Here is a 20,158-nt window from a genome sequence, read left to right as displayed (position 1 = left end):
TGGTAGGTGCTCTCTTCCCACAGAGAGCAGGGTCTGCACAGGCTTGGGTCTTGGGCCTGAGCATCCCAGGGTGGCCTCTCATCCTAGGGGCCCTGCAACGTGGAGAGGGCTGGGATCTCTCCATCCTGCTTTGGCTAGGAGGAGAGCCAAGCTACATTCCGGCTTTGTGACCATTTGGAGCTAAGTGTGGGTGACCACTGGCTATGAAGGTGAAACCCACCTTTGTAATGGCATTGTCTTCACATGTCCCCAGCATTCTGTTAGTGTCTGAAATGTCCCCTTGAATGGATGGGTAAGGATGTGGCTCACCAGCATCCTAGGAGATAGAAGGCCCAAGGGGGCTCTTTTTTTGTATTTTTGCATTTTTTTTTTTTTGCAGTACCAGGGGTGTTCTACCTCCAAGCCACACTCCCAGCCTTATTTTTTTTATTCTTTACTTTAAAAGAGGGTCTCACTGAGTTGCAAAGGGCCTCACTAAGTAGCTGAGGCTGTCCATGAACCACGATCCTCTTGTCTCTACCTCCCAAATGCTGGGATTACAAGCGTGCACCACCAGGCGCAGCTTCTCCAAGGGGGCTCTCTGCATCCCCTTCCTCCATACCATCCGAGCCTCTGGTCCTCCTTCCTTATCTCACGGAAGCACTGCCCCCGCCTAGATGAGGTGCTCCAGCAGAGCCGAGCAGGCTGAGCCCAGCACCAAGCCGACGGATATGTAGAAAGACATCACCACACCTGTGGCCTCGGCCAGCTCCCTGGGCACAATCTTCGGCCCGTAGATGAGAGCCAGGGTGCTGAGGTAGCCGTTGCTCAGCCCCAGCAGGCAGGTGAAGAGCACAGGGTAGATGTCGGACTGGAAGGCCACCGTGGTCAGGTGGACGCGCGGCTGGTAGTTACAAAGCACGAAGAGTGGGACCAGGCAGGTGCGCAGGAGCACCAGGCCAGGGAGCACCTTGCTCTTGGGGCCCGGCACCTGGATCCAGGCTGTCACCTGCCGGCCACACAGGTCAGCAAAGTTGTACAGCAGGAAGGTAGTAAGGGGCACAAAGAACTTGGTGGCCCACGGCGAGCCTGAGCCCTTGTGGAGGGATTCGATGTTGGTGCAGATGGCAGGGAAGACAAGGCTGGTGATGAAGAAGAGGTAGACGGTACAGAAGCCCAGGCTGGCGGTGCTCTGCAAGATAGGGCGGAGGGGTGGCGTGTGGGGCCCGTTGGGCCCAGGCACCACCAAGGGGGTGCTGGGGGAGTCCTGCGGTGGCTCCTCTTCACCAGAGAACACGCGGGCTGGGAAAACAGGCCTCATGTAGTACCTGCAGGAGAAGAGCGGGTGAGAGGTCAGTGGGCCCCCACAGGGTATGTCATGTGGGGCTTCTAGGGGCAGGAACAAGAGCCAGAGCTGCCTGGCCATGGGGTATGCCCAGAAGAGCACCCTTAGGCCCAGCACACAAAGCCTAAGTCCAGCAGGGCCCGCCAGTGTGGAAGTCCCTGAGATGGCAGATGCGGGTGTGGTGGCCAGAGGAGGCCTGCAGGATGGACTCCAGTCCCCTACACTGGTGGGGATGGCTGTGCCACAAACAGGGACAGAGGAAAGCCGTGCTGACCCCAAGGGGTGAGCTGGCAGTCCTGCCTGGGTTCATCAGTTTTTGTTTTGTTTTAGAGGGGTGAGGTAGAGATAAAACAGCATTTAAAAAAATTTTTTTTGGTGGTACTGGGGATGGAACCCAGGGGCCTTCTACCTCCTGGTTACACTCCCAGACCTATTTTATATTTTATTTGGAAACAGGGTCTCTTAAGCCAGCTGAGGCTGGCTTCAAACTTGTGCGATCCTCCTGTCTCAGCTTCCCAAGCGCGGGGATTACAAGCATATGCCACCACGCCTGGCTGATAAAACAGCATTTTAAAGTAGCATTTTAGCCAGTGTGGTGGCGCATGCTTGTAATCCCAGCATTTGGGAGGCTGAGACAGGAGGATCACGGTTCGTGGCCAGCCTCAGCTACTTAGTGAGGTCCTTTGCAACTCAGTGAGACTCTGCTTCAAAATAAAGAATAAAAAAATAGGGCTGGGGGTGTAGATCGGAGGTAGAATGCCCATGGGTTCCACCCCTAGTACTGCAAAAAAAAAAAAAAAAAAGTAGCATTTAAAAATATAAAAAATAAAATAAGGCTGGGTGTGGTGGCGCACACTTGTAATACCAGCGCTTGGAGGCTGAAACAGGAGGATCGCATAGGTTCAAAGCCAGCCTCAGTTACTTAGTGAGGCTCTCAGCAACTTAGTTTGACCCTGTTTCCAAATAAAATATAGAATAGGTCTGAGGGTATAGCCCAGAGGTAGAAAAGCCCCTGGGTTCCACCCTCAGTACCACAAAATAAAAAAATAAATAAAATAAAAATGGGGTTATAGCTCGGAGGTAAAACACCTCTGGTTTCAACTTCTAGCACCAAAGGGGGAAAAAAAAAAAGACAACTCTCACCTCCTTGCCCCTTTCTCACTCATGAATGGTACTGACCTGGTAGATAACTGTTCCATGCATGTGCAAAAACCACACACACACACACACACACACACACACTCTCTCTCTCTCTCTCTCTCTCTCACACACACACACACACACACACACACACACACACACACACAGAGTTGTGTGGAATCAAACTATATGTATTGTAAAATATTCCACAGTAATATAAAGCCTAAATATGTTAGATGAATAACATATATATCATATAACTGCCCAAATCACACATAACTATTATTCATAAATGCATATGCATGACGGCCTAAAGAACCATATCCTGTGGCCATCCTTTCACAGAGACACCTGGCTCTGTGTCTCCTCTCCTGAGCGCAATGCTCAGGGTATGCATATGTAATCTAACTGCTCCCCTTCCTGTGGATATTTAGCTTGGCTCTAATTTTTCACTACTGTAAGTCATATTGCAATGAATACCCCTGTACATAGATCCTTGCATATATAGGGGAGATTTCTAGAACAGGAAACCACTGGATTAAAAGGTTTTCATCACTGGGCATGGTGGTACATACTTGTAATCCCAGTACTTGGGAGGCTGAGACAGGAGGATTGCAGGTTTGCAGCCAGCCTTTGAAGCCATCTGCAACTTAGTGAGACCCTGTTTCAAAATAAAAGACTAAAATAGATCTGGGGGTATAGCTCAGAGGTAGAATGCCCCTGAGTTGCATCTCCAGTACCATCAAAATAAGTAAATAAGTAAGTAAGTACAATAGGTCTCAGAGTATAGTTCAGAGGTTGAATACCCCTGGGTTCACTCTTCAGCAACACATCACACACACACACACACACACACACACACACACACACACACACACACACTTTGCATCTTTAGAATTTTGATAGTGATGATAAACCACATTTTTTTTTTTTTTTTGCAGTACTGGGGATGGAACCCAGGGGCATTCTATCTCTGAGCTACACCCTCAGCCCTATTTTTATTCTTTATTTTGAAACAGGGTCTCACTGAGTTGCAAAGGGTCTAAGTAGCTGAGGCTTGCCAGGAACCATGATCCTCCTGTCTCAGCCTCCCGAATGCTGGGATTACAAGTGTGCGCTACCACGCCTGGCTGATAAACCACTGTTTAGATAGGAAGTACCAACTTATCTAGTTTCTGTATTACTTATCCACCCTAAGTGACTTGTCCTATTAATATTTATCAGAGTACCTATTTATTTAAAAATCTGACCAGTCTATAATCCCATAAAAGTGTCTTACCCCCACATCCCCAATGCTGACTGTCATTAATCTGCCCAACTTCTGCTTGTGTCTCTCTGCCTTGCTGTGTGACCTTGCCCAAGTCACCCAACTTCTCTGAGCCTCAGGTATCTGAAAGCCAGGAGATATAGGCTGCCTGAATTAAACCCAGTTCAAAACAAGGGCTTGGGATCCACCTGTGGGGTAAACTGCAGCTTGATGATGGGCAAGTCCTGGTTCCAGCCCTGCTCCTGCTTCCCTGCGTGACCTTGGGCCAGGTGTGCCCATCTCGGGCCTGTTTTATCCTTTATAAGATGGAAGTTTTACAGAGCCATGAGGTTCTGAAGTCCCTGCCAGTCTTCCCATCCTGAGAGCCTACAGATGGCAAGCAGGTTGTTGTCGGAGTCATTCTTCTGTGTGATGCTGACCAAGGGGCTTTAGCGTTGAACGTTCTCCTTCTGCAATTACTGTGTGGGGAAGAAACGGCCCTGTTGCTCTCTCTCTCTGCTCAGCACCAGGTCTTGCCTCCCGTCTGAGGAATTTACCCACCAAGTTCTTCTGATGGCAGCTCTCCCCCATACGTGCTTCCAAATCTATGGCTTCATCCCACCCTCCCAAGCCCAGCACAAGTGGGCTCCCTTTTAAGTCAGCTTTAGTGGGAGCAGCAGCCTGGGAGCACAGCTCTCTTGGCCTGAGTTTTAATCAGCAAAGAAGCAGAAGCCCGCACAGGGCGGCACAGCCCTGCAGGCCTGTCTCGCCGGCCTGGAATCTACACCGACCAACCACCCTGCTTGTCAGGAGCCTGCCCTGGCTGCAGTACAGAGTCCTGCAGACAGAGAAGGTCAGCCACCTCCCCGGAACAGACTCGCCCAAGCATCCTGAAACAGGAGACCAGGAAGCGGCAGCAGGAGGCTCTCCTGCCCCTCAGTTCAGGTTCATCAAGAGACTAAAAAATAATTTATAAGCACGACCAGAGGCCAGGCAGGGTAGGGGGTCCTGGGGGGGACAGTGAGCAGTCAGACCCTAGGAGTCAGGGGAAAGATGCCACAGAGCCACTGCGGGGCGATTTTTGCCCCAGGGGTCTGTAGGTGCCTGGGACACTGAGATGCGGCAGTGTCTAATAGCTTAGTCATCTTTTTATCCTGAAGCCACTAAAGTGGTGGAAACTCTGTAAGTGGGGAAAGACCCCCCAGGTAGAACTGGGTTCTAGAGGAGGCGAGGGGTGCTTCTGGGGTCAATGCGATGATGCCCCTCACAAGGATGGGAGGAATGAAAAAAAACCCTCCAGGTCCCCAGCCAGGGATGCTGTACAGCCAGCTCCCGAGACAGGTCAATCCTTGCCTGCCACTCACCAGGGGAGCCACCCGGAGCATATCTGTAAAGTGGGAAAATACGATGATAACTGCATGAGTTGTTATAAATAATAAATAAAAACTGCTCAGCTCAGTGCTGCCACCAAGAACAGGCTCCTGTGGAAAAGAGCAGCATGAGATGAGGTGCTCCCAGCCCTGCTGGCTCACACCGCGGGCAGGGGCAGAACACCCGCCACCTGTTAGATTCAGTGTCGTCCTCGCCCATCAGATGGGGACAGCTCCTACCTTCCCTACATCAGGTAAGAAAATGGCTTAGAAAATGCTTTGAACCTGTAATCCCAGTACCTGGGAGGCTGAGACAGGAGGATCACAGGTTCAAGGCCAGCCTCAGCAACTTAGCAGGACCCTCAGCAACTCCACAAGACATTGTGTCCAAACAAAAGGGCTGGGGTGTAGATGGAAGGTAGAACGCCCCTGGGTTCAAACCCCAGGATGAATGGATGGAAAGAAGGAAGGAAGGAAGAGAGAAATTAAAGGCTGGCTTCCCAATGAGCAGAAAGAAGCAAGAAAGGGCAAGGAGACTGTAGAGAGAAAGCAAGAGAGACTCAAAACACAAGATGTGTCCAGAAGGGTAGGAAGTGGCGACAGGCCCCGGTTTGGACGCACGCCCGAGCCCTGGCTCTGCCACCTGCTGGCGTGGGACTCAGGCAAGTAACCTGATTGCGCTGGTCCTTGGTTTGATAATTTGTGCATGGGGCTAACAATATACAATAGTAACTCTAAGAGGAACAAGGGTGTGTGAGCATCCATTGGGATGGGACACACTCAGATAAGCTGAGCACACTGGGCGCGGGGGAGTGTTGAACACGTGGGAAGTGTTATCTGTTATTATTGCTCAGGTCTCACTTCTAACACCCACCAAACTTGCAGATTCCAGCTGTTTGCAGTGTGGCCCAGAGCCGGCATCTTACATACAAGGCCAAGACAATTTACTAAACAAGGGCTTGGAGCCAGAAACAGTGGGAGGCCCTGGGGTAAGAGGGGAACAAAACTAACACAAGCACCTGCCCTGGTAGACCTCGCACTCCAGTGGGACAGCAGTAAGAAGGAAACAGACATAGCATCGAGTGTAAGAAGGCGTCATAAAGCTTCAATCATCCACAGAATGGATGGGAGGGACAGGGTGGGTGGTCTTCACCTGGCGTACTCCAGCCTGGGCAGCAGCAGGTACAGCCCCACACACAGCCCGAGGAACACGGCCGCCGTCAGGAAGAAGGCCAGGGTGCTGTCCGTCACGTCCCTGGACGCCGCCAGGTCCACCAGCGAGGCCACAGCACTGATGGTCCCTCCCATGGCTCCTCCTGCAGAGAGGAGGACCGAAATGAGAAGCCCCCAGAGTGGAAAGTGCAGCAGTTCTCCAGGGCCCAAACCTGGCCGACAGCAGGGAGACTGGGAGGGCGGCTTCTCTGCATCCCCAGCTCAGCCCCTCCTCAGGTCAGACTCCCCTCCCAGGAGGCCCTGCTGGTTTGTTTCCTACCCAGGTTTCATCTCTGGCCTCTGACCTCCATCTCTTAAAAACTGCCCTTCCAGTAGGAACTGAAATTTTAGATTTGAGGGTGAGAAATCTCAGTGAGTTCTGGATTTCCTTTGCCCTCGGCCACTAACCAAACCAGGAAAAAAGTCTGGCCCTCCTAATGCAGTCGGCTTGCTGTCCCACCCATCCCAGCTAGGGGAGCTGCTCCTGGCTACTGAAGCCACCGCTGCCCACACTCCAGCTCATGGGACCTCTCCTGCACCCCAAGCTAGCTGCAGCACCATACAGATGTGAGCACGTGTGTGTGCACACAGTACACACACACACACACACACACACACACACACACACACACACACACACACTGCATGCACACTCTTCCCCTACACGAGCAAGCCCACCAGTGTGGAATGCTCTCCTTGCCGTAGGTTTTTTCTTTTTTTAAACCCAGGGACATTCTACCTCTGAGCTACATCCTCCTCAACCCTATTTTTTTTTTATTTTGAAAAGGGTCTCACTAAGTTGCTGAGGGCCTCGCTAAGTTGCAAGGCTGGCTTTGAACCTGCAATCCTCCTGTCTCGGCCTTCCAAGTGTTGATTATAGGCCTGTTTCTCTGTACCCAAAAGTCTCTAGATGCATGCTCATCTTTTATGGTGGGGAGGTTGTTTGTTTGTTTGCTTTGACCAAGGACTTTGACACACATCTCACCTCAGGACCCTGAGGTCCCAGAGCTAAGTGGATGTACATCTGACCCTGACTGCTGGAGCTAATTGTGACCTTGGGGGCTAAAATGGCCTCTCCGGGGTGCAGTTTTTTCATCTGTAAAATGGGCATAACACCTGTCTGGCACAGCTGCTCTGAAGACTGAATGAGACCATGCTGGGAAAAGGCCCGGCACAGGGCAGCCTGTGGACAGCACTTGTTCCCCTCCTGCACATCCCCAGCTGCTTCTGGGAGGCAGGAGTGGGTGCATCTCTCTTTTCTCTGGGCCCTCATGGCCATGGGGAGTCGATCTGCCTGCCAAGAGCCAGAAGGGCTGACAGTCCTGCTAGGTCCATGAAGACCATGGACTGTTCCTTCCGCGATTCATGTGGAAAGAGGGACAAACACTTTGTGTAGCATCCTGGGAACGCATTGAGGTGGAAAGGCCCTGAGTACAAGGACAGGAGGTCATATCAGTACCGCGGTGGCTGCTGGACACCTCCAACTGAGCGGCCTCAGAGCATCGGGACTTTATTCTCCAAGAGCAAGAAGAAGACCGAGCACAAAGGGCTAAGGCCCTCACAGGCGGGCATGCACTCTGGCATCCCCAGGTGGCTCTCACTGGGTGTCCTGTCCTGCCCACTGCTGGAGGGGTGCGGGGTGGGACAGTGAGGCCCTAGGTCTCCACAATGCCTGGTCACTGAAACCCTTCACCCAAGGGCGCTGGCAGGAACAGCCCCGGCCTCCATGGGATTCTCCCCCAACCTGGGTGAGGCCCGGAAGGTGGGACGGCTTAATGACTCAAAACAAAGTCACTGCTTCTAGCTGTGTGACCTCTGGCAAGTCATAGAACCTCTCTGAGCCTCCACTTCTTGTCTAATTGTCTAATCATGCCCACCTCTCAGGGCTGTTAGGAAAAGTAAAAGGATTATTACAAGTAAGGTGCTCAGAACAGGGCCTGCTGCAGAAAAGCGCCAGATTCCAATTAAATCCCATCGGTTCCCAATTAGGTTTTGGCTATTTCTGTCCTTGCCACATCAAAGCAGAGACAAATGGGTAAACCCCTTGCCAAGAGGGGGCCCACTTCTGAGATGTATAATCCCACCTGGACGTTCCCTGAGAACCGGGGTTCCGCTCGGCGTGTGGCTCGGCAGCTGCCCCGCGGAGGAGATCTTAACGCCCCTCCTAGTGAATCTCCCCTCTCCCTTCCAACTTGGAGAGAATTTACAATTTTATCATCAACAGCAAACCAGGCCTCCGGGAGCTCATCCTTCATGACTCCCTACTTTTATCTCATCAGTTATGGAAATACATGCAAATGAGGGCTTTAAAAAAAAAACACCAGTACAAAACAAATGAATTGTTCCTCAGATGCTAACATGCCCAGAATATTCACAGATGGGCTCCTCTGGACAAAAAACAAGGTGGGGGGGGTGGGGCACCGGGACACCTCAGATGTTCCAGTGTGGGGAACCCAGAGGGGCTGCACCGGTAAGGACAAGAGCTTGGGGCCCCGGATCATTTATGTTGAAGCAGCGCCCTGAATGTCTCCACCTTTTCAAAAATGCACTTTCTGAAGGATCCACAGGAGACTCCCATCGCTAGAAGATCCACAGGGGAGGAAGGATAGGAGAAGCCACCTGCCAATGTAAGTGGTCTGCTGGGTCATCGGCTCCCAGGAGGCAGCCAGCAAGGCTGAGGTCATGTTGGACAGTCCTCCCCCGTAGGGCGGAGGGAGAGAGGGCTAAGGGGCTCTTTCTGGTGACAGCAGGGATTAATGTTTGAAAACCACTTTAGACCCGCCAGTTTTAAAGCACTGCTATAGGAGTGTTGGCTATACTCTGGAAACTTAGCAATAAGTTCATTTTTATTTTATTTTTGGCCCAAGGGTTTCTCAGGATACAACCAGAAGCCTAATCCTATATCAAAAATGGCAAACAGACGGGAGCTCACATCTCGACTCTGATCTGTGGAGAGTAATTGCCTCGAGTGCTGTGTTGAGAGGGATTTAGAGGCTCAGGAGGATAGAGATCTATTAGTGATGTCTGGCGCTGGTGTGGAGTGGGAGGGGAGCCTGTCAGGGTACTTACCATCCTGTATGCACTATCTGGCATTATTAGGTGATGGGCACAGTGTAGGTGCTTTGCGCAGTTCTTCTCAGGCAGGCAAATGTTTACAATGTGCCTCTACACTACAGTCTTGCTTTAGGGGATGGTGGTCTCCCGGGAAAGCACAGGCACTGACTGACCCAGCTCTATTTTTACCTTGAAGGGTCATCGGGGTCAGAGATAAAACAGCCAAGGTCCCAACCACAGGCTTAGCCTCTGCATCGAAACTTCAGCTAGAAGGGTCAGCCTGAGTCAGGCGTGTGCAGGCTGACAAGATGCCAGAGTCCAGGTGACCAAGGGGCTTGTTCATTAGGTTATCAGCTCTGAGAGGATCGAGCTTGCTCCTCTATAAAACTGGAAAGGAAGAGAAGACAGAAAAGAGGAAAGGAGAGAAAGGAGCGGGGAGAGAGGTAAGAAGAAGGTAAAATAAAGGGGAAGGAAGAGGGAGAAATGGAGGAGGAAGGAAAGACATAGAGGAAGACTGATTTAGAAATGGCTGCAACTATGTCTATACCCTTCCCACCCGCTCTTCCAGGGTGATCTCCATGATCTCCCACACAGGTGAGCGGCTCTGTCTCCTCGAGTCTAGATGAGCCAATGACTGGTAGAGGATCCCACGCGGCTTCCATGGCTAAGACCAAAAGAGTGGCCAGCCTGGGCCCGCTGGGATGCTGGCTCTGCAACCTGGACTCCATGCCATGAGGAAGCCCACGCAGCAACAGGGAGGGCCACGTGGAGGGAGCTGAAGCCCTGGGCCCAGCCCAGCCCTGGCTGAGCCTACAGTCAGGTGAACACTCCACCGTGAACATGGCTCACCTGCTATCAACGCCTGGGCATTCCTCATGGGGAAGGAGCCGGTCATGCCGTACACACTGCTGTTGAAGACTGTGGAGGTGCCGCTGACGATGGCCATGCAGACTATGGTGACAGTGAAGAAGCCGCGGGTCCAGGAGGAAGTGTCCACCTTCACCAGCACCGTCATCACCACGAAGATGGCCAGCGTGATGGTGAGCGAGGCCAGGACACGGACATGGACAGGAACCCTGGGGCGAGGACACCAGGAGTGTTAGCCATGCCTTGGGCTTCCATGTGGCCGGCTCCTGAGCTGTGTTAAGGGAAGTGGGTGAGCTGGGTGTCAGGACCATCCACTCTGCCACCAGGAGTCTGGGCTTGAACCCTGCCTTCCTGCTCACCAGCTGTGTGGCCCTAGGGGTTCCCCTTGAGCACTGGCTCAAGAGAAAGAGAGCCGATTGTCTCCGGGCTGCAGCAGGGCTCCGGGAGACCAGCTGGGTATAGCTCTGAGGGTGTTATCAGCTGAGGGCGCTCAGTGGACACTGCTGCTTTCCACCTTGCTGTGAGGGTCAAGGGCAGGAAGCCAGGTAAGCGCCCTGCTCCTGTCCACTGGTTCTATCTATTGTTTAAACACAGCAACCATCCCTGGGCTTCTTGTCCCCCAAAGTGGGCAGTAGGAAGTGGAGGAGGGCAAGAAAACTGACATCGTCGTTTTGGCATACATGTGGTCCTTACTTTGTGCTGGGCTCTCCTCTAAGAGTTTACTAAGTCCCTCACACCAGCCCTTTAGGATAGCTGCTCTTCCCTATCCCAGGGATATGGTTAAGGAGGCTGAGGTCAGAGGTTAAGACACTTGCTTACACACTTGGCTGTGAACCTGGAGGCCTAGCTCTACTCCGCACTCAAAATGATGCCCCACTGCCTCTGCTGGGGTAAAGGAAATCTGGTAGTAGAGCAGAGGGCCAGGCTGGGGCCTCCCAGGGTGGTCTCGGTTGGGATGGTGGCAGCTGAGACCATACTAGCGTGGGCAGGGCCAGGGGTCCAATAGCCCCTAACACCAGACAGCCACCAGGCACCAGGCTCACCAGTCCCTCAACCCCCACTGCCCAGGGAGGAGGCAGGGAAGGAGGCTGGAGGAGAGAGTGCACATTTTTATTCTAGGAGAGGAAGAATCATCTTAAGGGCTGCTTAAATCATCAGATTAGACTAAGCTTTAAACCGGATTGGGTATTTAGTTCATTTTCCCGCTAACCAGTGGAGGGGAGGGAGCTGAAAGAAAGATTAGATATACACAGATTTTCCTGGATGAAAAAAGGCAAACTTGAAAGGTAGAAAAAACATACAGATATGTGTACATCAAGAGGTCTGAAATGAAGAGTGGGAGAAGCAAGGAAGGAGGTTTTCAAAGTGCTTTTGTGGCCCTGGCCTTGCCTGAGGCTCTTGACCCTCGTGGCAGAAGGGAGAGCAGGCGCTGCCTCTGCTCTCGAGGGGCAGGCTGAGTTGCAGGGGATTCCCTGGGACGGGAGCCCGGCACATTGCTCAGCCCGCCGATGTCCTGATGGAATGCTCATTCTGCAGACGTGTAAGTGAACAACTACAGTGTGCCTGGTACTGTGCGGGGGACGAGGGATGCCGGGCAGCGCAGCAGCAGGCCCTGTGTCTTCCTGGGCTAAATGCTCCAGCAGGAGGGCTTCAGGGTAGCGTGGGCACACCTGGGAGCACAGAGCTCTCCTTGGGAGTCATGGGATACTACACGGAGGCCACACCTCAGCTGGACTGCGAACATGAATGGGCAGCACACCTGAGTATGCATGAGTGAATCTTGAGAGACATTACACAGGTGTGTGTGGTCAGGGCACTGAGAATTCCTGGGGGCTCAGAGCATCCCAGGAACCCTGGGAGCTGGCAGACAAGCCTTTGCCTTGGTGCTCAGGGGGACCCTACACACTCAACCCTGTCACACAGGGCCCCTTCCCTCTCCTGGCAGCTGGAGCTGCCCAACCCACCCACAAGGTAAGAGCCAGCAATACTTTTCTGTATGGCCATCAACTTGCTGTGTGACCCCAGGCAAATACTCAACCTTTCTGGCCTGCTTCTCTCTATTTCTAAACAGAAGAGGCTGGGATAGGTAATATTAAAGCCTTAATAACTGATCATTCTCTACTTGAAGAAATTAAAGTGGAGACAGGTTGAGGACAAATGCCAAGAAGTTTTTACCAGTTCCTGAAGAGCCTGGTAAATGTTAGCTGGAAGCACAGGCTGACGAGTGAAGGAGGTCGAGGTGCAGGGCCGTGTCTCACACTAACCTAAACCACCCAGCCTCTACTTGCTTCTCCAGTCCTTCAGCATGGCACCAACGCGGCTGTGCACACCGCCAGCCTCCAGTGGCCTCCGCCCTTGGTGCCTCCTCGCAAACCAGTGAAGAAAAAGTCCGGCAGGAGTGTGCTGTGACATGGAGCTCTTGGGGTGCCTGCCACTATAAGGAAATTAGCAGCCGGAACAAGAAGGTGGCTCTGCAGAGAAATAGGGGACTTCTTGCTCAGCTCCCAGGAGGGGAAAGAGTGGAAAATCAAGTCGGTACCAAGCACATCCACAAAGGCAGCCAGGTTTGGACCGCTGCTCCTGTCCCTGTGAGCAGCCTCATCTGCAAAGGCTTCCTCAGCACCTCCGACTGCCGCTGAGCCACTGCACAGAGCCTCCAGCCTGAGCTCCGGCCCCGAGGGGATGCCCTTGAGGAAACATACTGCTCTAGCCTGCCCCAGGCACTAAGGGGCAATGGTCTCCCTTCTGCTTCTTCCTCCAGCACTGGGGGAGTGGCCTGGAGACAGAGATGCTTTAGCATTTTAGGAAAAGTCCAGGCAAGTGTTGTGCTGGTGGTCAGGGTTCTACTTGGGGACAGGGCACATGCCAGAGGGTGGCTCAGGGCCGCAGCCCCAGAGCAGGTGACCTTACAGCGAAGTCACTTGGAGAGGGCTACCCGTGGTACCCAGGCTGCCAGCCCCACCCCCTCATAAGTGAGGGCTCAAGGACCCCAGGGGACTGGCTTCTTCATAAGTCTCCAAAATGTAAATCCTCCTCATAAGTATTTATGATGCTGCAGATTTAACATAATAAAACACTTGGCGATTATGGATGAGCCAGTTGAAGAAAGCCAGGGTGCTCCAGGAGGGGAGAAAAGGAGACATTTTAATCTTGCACATTAAATAAAAAAACAACTTAGCCCAAACCATCCTCTCATAGCCTGGAAACAGATGGTGGCCCGGGAGCATTTTCCCACATTGCCCTGGCCCCTCTCCTGGTGCCCGGGCAAGGCAGGGGTAGGCCCAGGGTGGGCTAGCCCCTTCAAAGAAGGGCCTTCCTTCCAGCAGCCTGAATCTTTGGGGAGGGGAAATCTGCCAAACCGTGGGGCTGGGAGGCAGGTTGGCCACAGGTTCCAAGCACAGGTGTGGGGTGAGAAGGTTCTAGCATGGACAGACCCTGTCTCCACCCTTAAAGCATGAGACCTGGAGCTGATAACTTCTGTTTCCTGTCTGCAAGAGGGGCCACAGTAGTTTTCTGCGCTCTGGGGCTGCCATGCCAGTGGAAAATGATAGTTACCTACAGGACTGACTATTCAGAGGGGCTATCCTTATTGGAGATCATTCCTCCAGCCCTGAGGCCGGGCCTTCACTGCCGATGCAGGACGTCCCCACCATGGAGGAGACGGTACCAGGAGAGAAGCGTGCAGGCCACCCCATGCATCCCTGGGGTCTCTGCACACTCCCTGACCTTGCATGGAAGGCAGGGTAACATCACGGACCCTCCCGGCTTGCTGCCTATCTTGAGTGATGTACAACAGGGGTTACGGGAGCACCACACTCTTGCTAACATTCAGATGGTGGCTCCACATCTGGAAGGGGATGGGAGCTCTCAATCATGCAGGTCTGGCTGCCCCAGCTGGACAACCCTCCCCCGTCCCTACGGCCACTGAGCTAGTGGACAGCATGAGGCCGGGGCTTCCCCAACGCCAGGCCTGCCACCCCTCTCTTCCTCTGCAGTGCTGAGGGAGCTGGGTACTCACTCCCCCCAGCTCCTGGGGCAGGGTCTCCGCAGGCTGGCCCCACTGAGGACACTGCTGGCCACCCTGGGAGCAGAGGAGGTGGGGCCCAAGCAGGACCAGCTCCTTGCTTGGGGGGCTGGAGGCCCTCAGGCTCATCTGAGCATCATGTTCTCTCTAAATTTTAGACTGCACGTTGGTTTTCAAAGGGGTACAAATTCCTTAACTTTCCTTCTGGGGAGGTGAGGTCAAGGTCCCCGGACAGAGGGGACTCTGAGGTGGCCATGGCAGTCAAAGCGGGACAAAGTGACATTATGTGGCTTCCAATACCACATAGCATCTCCCTGGCTTTGCTGGAACATTTGCTCTTTGGCTAGAGTCTGAGCATACACGTGGGAGATGAGAAGAAGAAAAGGGAGAGGGGAAAGAAGAAAGTGAATGGGTTCTAGCCCCAGCCACTGTCTGCCTGTCTGCTCTTAGCTGCGTGAGGGCCACTAAGCCGGAGCCACCAGCTGAGCCTTGTTGACCCCATAATATGAAAGAAATGAATTATTGCTATTATTCTGAGTGACTGTATTTAGGGATCACTGGAATGGCACTATAGCATGAGTTTGGAAAGACTTCTCTGTTCAGGCTTAGCACACACACAAGGACTCTTGCTGCCCTCCCTCCTCTGTACCCAGAGCAGACATCACTAATCCATCACAGCACACTTCCTGAGGCCACTTCTGCCTTAGAACCTTCTTCAGCCAGGGGTCCAGGGAGTCACTGCAAACTGACCAGAGCTGGGTGCAACAGACTTATCATCAGTGATGGAAGGTTCCAGCAGGCCGTGCCCAAGAGAAGCTCCAGTTTCCAGACCACAGTGAGGCTAACAATATCACTGGCTGGCAGCATGAGGGAAATGCAGGTGAAGTAGCCAGGGCTCTTGCCCTTGTAAACTCAAACTGGGCCTGGGCGGCAGAGTCACTCGGTGGGGTCTTCACCTGGTGGGGTCCTTGGGTCATGCTAACTTGCTAGTCTCCTAAAGAATTTTTTCTTCCCTGCTGTACCCAGATAGAGCTTCTCCCAACCCCTGCCAACATGACGTCAGGAGCCCCATGCTCCCTCCTGAGAGGCTGACACAGCGGCCTCTGCCAGCTCTACACTGCACAGTGAGGGCTTCTCTGCAAGGCCTGGGCCCTGACAGCCTGGAGAGGAGAAGGAGGGAACCCATGTGTCCCCGCATGCCTCCGGCTGCTGACTGATGTCACTGAGTGTAGCTGGAAGGTGGAAATCCAGCTGCCTGGCTGGGCCTCCCTGGGGCCCTGGCTTGGCTCCACAGATGCATGTGTGAAGTTGAGCTGTCTGCCTCCCGCTTTGTGGCTGCTATGGACAGAAGGGAGAGGAGAAGGCAGGGACTGAGGTCATGCCTGGGAGGAAGGAAGGAGGCCTACCTGTTGACCAGCAGGAAGTTGGCCATGAGGCACAGCAAGGAGGGCACAGTGGAGGCAATGGCGAGGTAGCTCTCAAAGTAGTTCTGGAAGCACAGAGTGAGAAGGTGGCTTTGGTCACTTGGGGTTGGAGGTGAATGCCCCCCAACACTGCAGAGCACACACAGGCCCCCTGCTTGGGCTTCCCACTGTCCTCAGACCTGGGAGCACGGCCAGGCCCACCCGAGTTCACATGGTCCCAGCTCCGCCACAACCCAAGACACTCACTCAGTCAAAACCAACAGAGGCTGTTATCAGCTGCACTGCATGCTGGGAGGGAAGATCTGATGTTGTCCCTGCCCCAGGGAGGACCACATGCCCACCCTCTTGACCTGTCCCACCTGGAGACCAGGGCACTGGGGGCAGGACTTGATGTATGTCTAAAAATAAAAACTTAGCCCTGTTAGCCTTCTCACCCCTTGCCAAAATGCAGAATCACCGAAGCAGGCTTTATCCCGATTGAAGCACATTCTCCCATTCTGGAAGCCAAGGGAGGCCCCTTAAAAATGCCAGGGGCCCGCCCTGCAGGGAGACCGCGGTCCTGCTCTGGGTGCCATGCCTCCACAGAGCCACGATGGAAGGTCACAGCCCTTTGGGGAAGTGGCTCCTAGGCTGGCCAGGATGCGGCGAAGGACATTTCCCAGCAGCTCTGGGATAGGATGGAGACTGCCTGAGCCCACAGAAGGACAGAGAATTTCCTAGAACTCACGGCTAAGGTTGTGTGAAAAACAGACATGATTGTCAAAACTCTGAGAACTGCCAGCTCGTTAGGATGGATTTCCCTTTGTGTGCACCACCCCTTGCTATACCTGTCTTTAAGATCAAAACGCTAGAGGGGTCGAGGGTGGAGCTCAGTGGAAGAGTGCTTGTGTAGCACACTTGAGGACCCTGGCTTGGTTCCTAGTGCTGCAAAAACAACCCAATCCCCCAAACGAAAACATCACTGGAAAGGGCCAACCATCTTGGCTTTGGTCACTGTAGGTTAAACCACAAACCCCAGGTGGGTGATAAGTTCTGAGACAAGAGCCCATTTGTATTAAGCATTTACTGTGTGACAAATGCAAAAGAGTTATAGGAAGTATATTATTTGAACAAATGACAAAAAGAAGCAGTGTAAGTATGCCACTCTGGAAAGCTTAAGAAATTTAACTGAGGCCACAGCTCGAGGAGCCATGCACCAAGTGCAAGAAACAACATATGCAGAAGGCTTGCCAGTGCCCAGAGGTCCTGCCAATCGAGGGGTGCTGAAGGGCACAGGGCACACTTCTTGTCCATTAGGAATGTCCTGTGTCCCACTGGGAGTATGAAAGCTTTTTAACAGCTCAGAACAAAAAGAGAGATCAGAATCCGTGCTACCTCCCCCAAAACCAGAGGAAGGAGCAGTGTGTTCCACGGAGCTCCAGGTGGGGCAGTGGGGTGGAGCCCCTGAGAAAAGGTCTTGGCCTGGGTGGTGGGGCTGCAGTCAGACCTTTAAATTGAGGGTGGATTCTCCTTGGGGGACAAGTACAGTTGTAACCTGGAGACCAAGAAAGAAAGATGTGGTGATGGCCTGCCCTAAGCTAAGCAGAGACTGTCCCATGGCCCCTTTTAAAACTGCAGAGGGCTTTGTGGTCTTTGAAATCTGCACCCTGAATATCAGGTCATAGTGGCCTTGCAATTAAAATGATAATCGCAGCTCTGGTGTGGTCCTTCAACCATGAGCCTTAGAAAGAGCCTTTGCTTTTGAGGTGTCATCCCATTGTTCCTGACCTGATGGGTTCAGCAGAGCCGGGACTGGCCAGGCACAATCAGTCAGTTCTGTGCTGAGGCAGGGGCTGGGCCTGCGTGAGGCAGGCAGGCCATGATGGGAGCAGTGGATGAGACCATTAGGCCGAGAGGTGCAGGGGGCCGAGATGCCCAGGGTCAAGGCCCTGGCAAGGCCCCTTCCTCCAGCAGTTATCCCTGGGTGGTGGGTCCATGGATGACTCTCTCTCAGGATGAAGAATCTCTGTTTTTACTTTTCTGAGCAGGCTTCGGTTCCCTGAATGTTTTAAGGATGGGGATTTTTCCAAGTAACTAAAAATGTTCTGGTTTGTTGATAGTTAACCAGAAAACTATAGGAAAGCTTTTAAAACCTTGACAACTGAAAAAAAAAAAAAAAACCCCTCTAAATTTCTTCCTATTGACTGAGCCCATCTTTCTGCTTTACAAAGAACATGCCAGTAGGTAGAATGGACTTGAAGCTTGACCCTTGTTCAAGCAACATGGCTGGGAACCTGCTGAAGGTGATGGAGGTTGGCTTAGCACCTCCTAAAAGTCCTGCTAGGAAATTTGTTTGTTTGTTTGTTTTTTGGTACTGGGGAATCCTCAGAGCTTTTTATTTTGAAACAGGGTCTCACTAAATTGTTGAAGCTGGCCTCCAACCTGTAATCCTTCTATCTCAGCCTCAAAATTACTGGGATGTCAGGTGTGTGCCTGGCTAGACATGGTGGTTTTGACTTAATTTTATCTGCTGTTTCTGCCTGTATGCAAAGTTCTAGTAAAATGAGGTTTGGTAAGCAGACTCAGGATGACCCCACAACCCCCACCTCCTCTAAGGTTTTCACCCCTATAGAATTCCCTCACCAAGTTTGGCCACCCAACCAAGAGAGTAAACCAAAGGTGCTGGGTGTGGTGGTGCACGCCTGCAATCCCAGCAACTCGGGAAGCTGAGACAGGATTCCAGATTTGAGAATAGCTCTAGCAACTTAGCAAGACCCTGTTTCAAAATAACAAAGAGTTGTGGATATAGCTTGGAGGTAGAATACCCCTGGGGTTCAATCCCTAGTACCAATAGAGAGAGAGAAAAAGAGAGGGGGGGGGGAGAGAGGGAGGGAGGGAGGAGCAGACAAAGGCGGCAACTGGAGATGAGTTCCTGCATGTCATTCTGTGGCCATGGAAGAGCGCATCACCCACTTGCTGGCTTCTTTCTCCTGTACTGGCTTCAAGGAGGCAAGTGGCCATGTTGGCAGACCCCCATGGTGAGGAACTGCAGGTGGTCTCAAATTTCAGAGAGTAGTCTCCTACAAGAAACTGAAGCCTTCCATCCTACAACCACAACATGCTGAGTTCTGTCAACAGCTGGGGTGAGCCTGGAAGTGACCTTATCTGGGGGAGCTTCCATGGACAGCAGCCCCAGTTGGTGGCTGATCCCTCTACCCCAGCCTCCAGGACATTTGCGCAGGGCACCCACTCAACCATTCCCAGACTCCTAGCCCACAGAAGCCACGAGGTAGTCAACATGTGTGGTTACAGGCCAGGAAGTCCATAGCATTTTGTCCAAGCTTCTGTCCCAACTATGCCAGCCCCCACAAGCACCCAGTGGTGGGGGCTCAAATCCCAGACTGTGGGCAGAGGCTGGCCCAAGGGTGCCAAGCGCTGGCTACCCCCAGATGGCCCGTGAACATCAGTGAGCCACTTCTGGCCAGGGCATGGGCACACTCAATTCATCCGCGATGATGATAAGAAATGCCATTTCATCTGCTACGCTCTGGCCTTGGGTGTGAAAACCAGGAGAGGGGAGAGTCACTCTTCAAACGCAATTTAGAAACCCAGCCGAGCCAGTCGGCCAGATGCACGGCCCATTTTCTGATGGGGAGCATTTCTTCTGCTCTGCCACGCTGAGAGGCTCCGTGCTAAGCGGCTCTTCTGGAAGAATCTGATTCCAGGCTCGGAGTCCAGGTAGAGAGGTTTCTTCAGGCAGGGAGGCCCTGAAATGAGCCTGTTTATCTCTGGCAGGCCCCGGTTAAGCTTCTTCTCCCCTGAATACCATTTGGGCACTTTGAAATAAATGCAGCAAATTAGTCACAAGCTGCCACAGACCCAGAGCCGACACCCACGGCTCCGCCAGGCAGGCTTTATGCAGCCCCCACCTTCAGAAGGCAGCGGCAGAAGCAGCTGGGCTCCTGCGGGGCGAGCAAAAGTGATTCCGGCCTGGGGGTGGCAGCTCAAGGCAGCCGAGCGTTACCTGGATCACAGGGGCATGAAATTAGCAGCAGCCAGCAGGCTGGAGCCAAGAATAGTTCACCGTTGCAAACTTGTGCCTCTGGATAGGCAAGTTCTGAGGCCTGGGAAGCCGTGCCGGATGCGCCCTTGCCCAGGGCACCACATGAAGCATTCTTGGGTAGGCTAGAAGTGGGCAGGGAGCAGATGTTACCACAGCGGGGGTGCTGAGGTCCCTTCCATGGGTTTATAGGTCCCGTGTTAGAGGCATTGGCCCAGGAGAGGAATGGCGTATAGTTGTGGGCAGGGAGGGAGAGCTGTGCCTGCTTCAGAGGCCCAGCCAGTGAGGCTGGATGGGGAGGCAGGGACCCTGGGGCAGAACAAAGCTGGGGCCAGAACTGGACACGTAAGCCTGGAGAGACTCTGCCACATAGGCTGAGCCACCATGGCCACCCTGAGGATGGGGAGCTCCCTCCAACATCTGCACACGGCGGCTGCCACATCAGTCGTTTGTCTCTT

At 53.1% G+C, this 20,158-nt stretch overlaps 1 protein-coding gene across 1 annotated transcript in view; it reads right to left on the bottom strand.

Annotated features, from left to right (window-relative positions):
* Positions 1 to 652: 652 nt before the first annotated feature.
* The window catches only part of SLC29A3 (solute carrier family 29 member 3), a gene marked incomplete at both ends in the record, with an annotated part of 36,505 nt that continues 16,999 nt past the window's right edge, over positions 653 to 20,158 (bottom strand). Inside the window, 4 exons of the mRNA XM_080694820.1 lie at positions 653 to 1,307; positions 6,234 to 6,396; positions 10,196 to 10,422; positions 15,644 to 15,726. Of these exons, the coding sequence (XP_080550946.1) occupies positions 653 to 1,307; positions 6,234 to 6,396; positions 10,196 to 10,422; positions 15,644 to 15,726 (1,128 nt within the window). The remainder of the gene's footprint in view (positions 1,308 to 6,233; positions 6,397 to 10,195; positions 10,423 to 15,643; positions 15,727 to 20,158) is intronic.

This window comes from Muscardinus avellanarius (genome assembly GCF_963383645.1).
Source record: "Muscardinus avellanarius genome assembly, chromosome: 4".
NCBI lineage: Eukaryota > Metazoa > Chordata > Mammalia > Rodentia > Gliridae > Muscardinus > Muscardinus avellanarius.
This window is presented reverse-complemented; position numbering and strand designations above follow the sequence as displayed.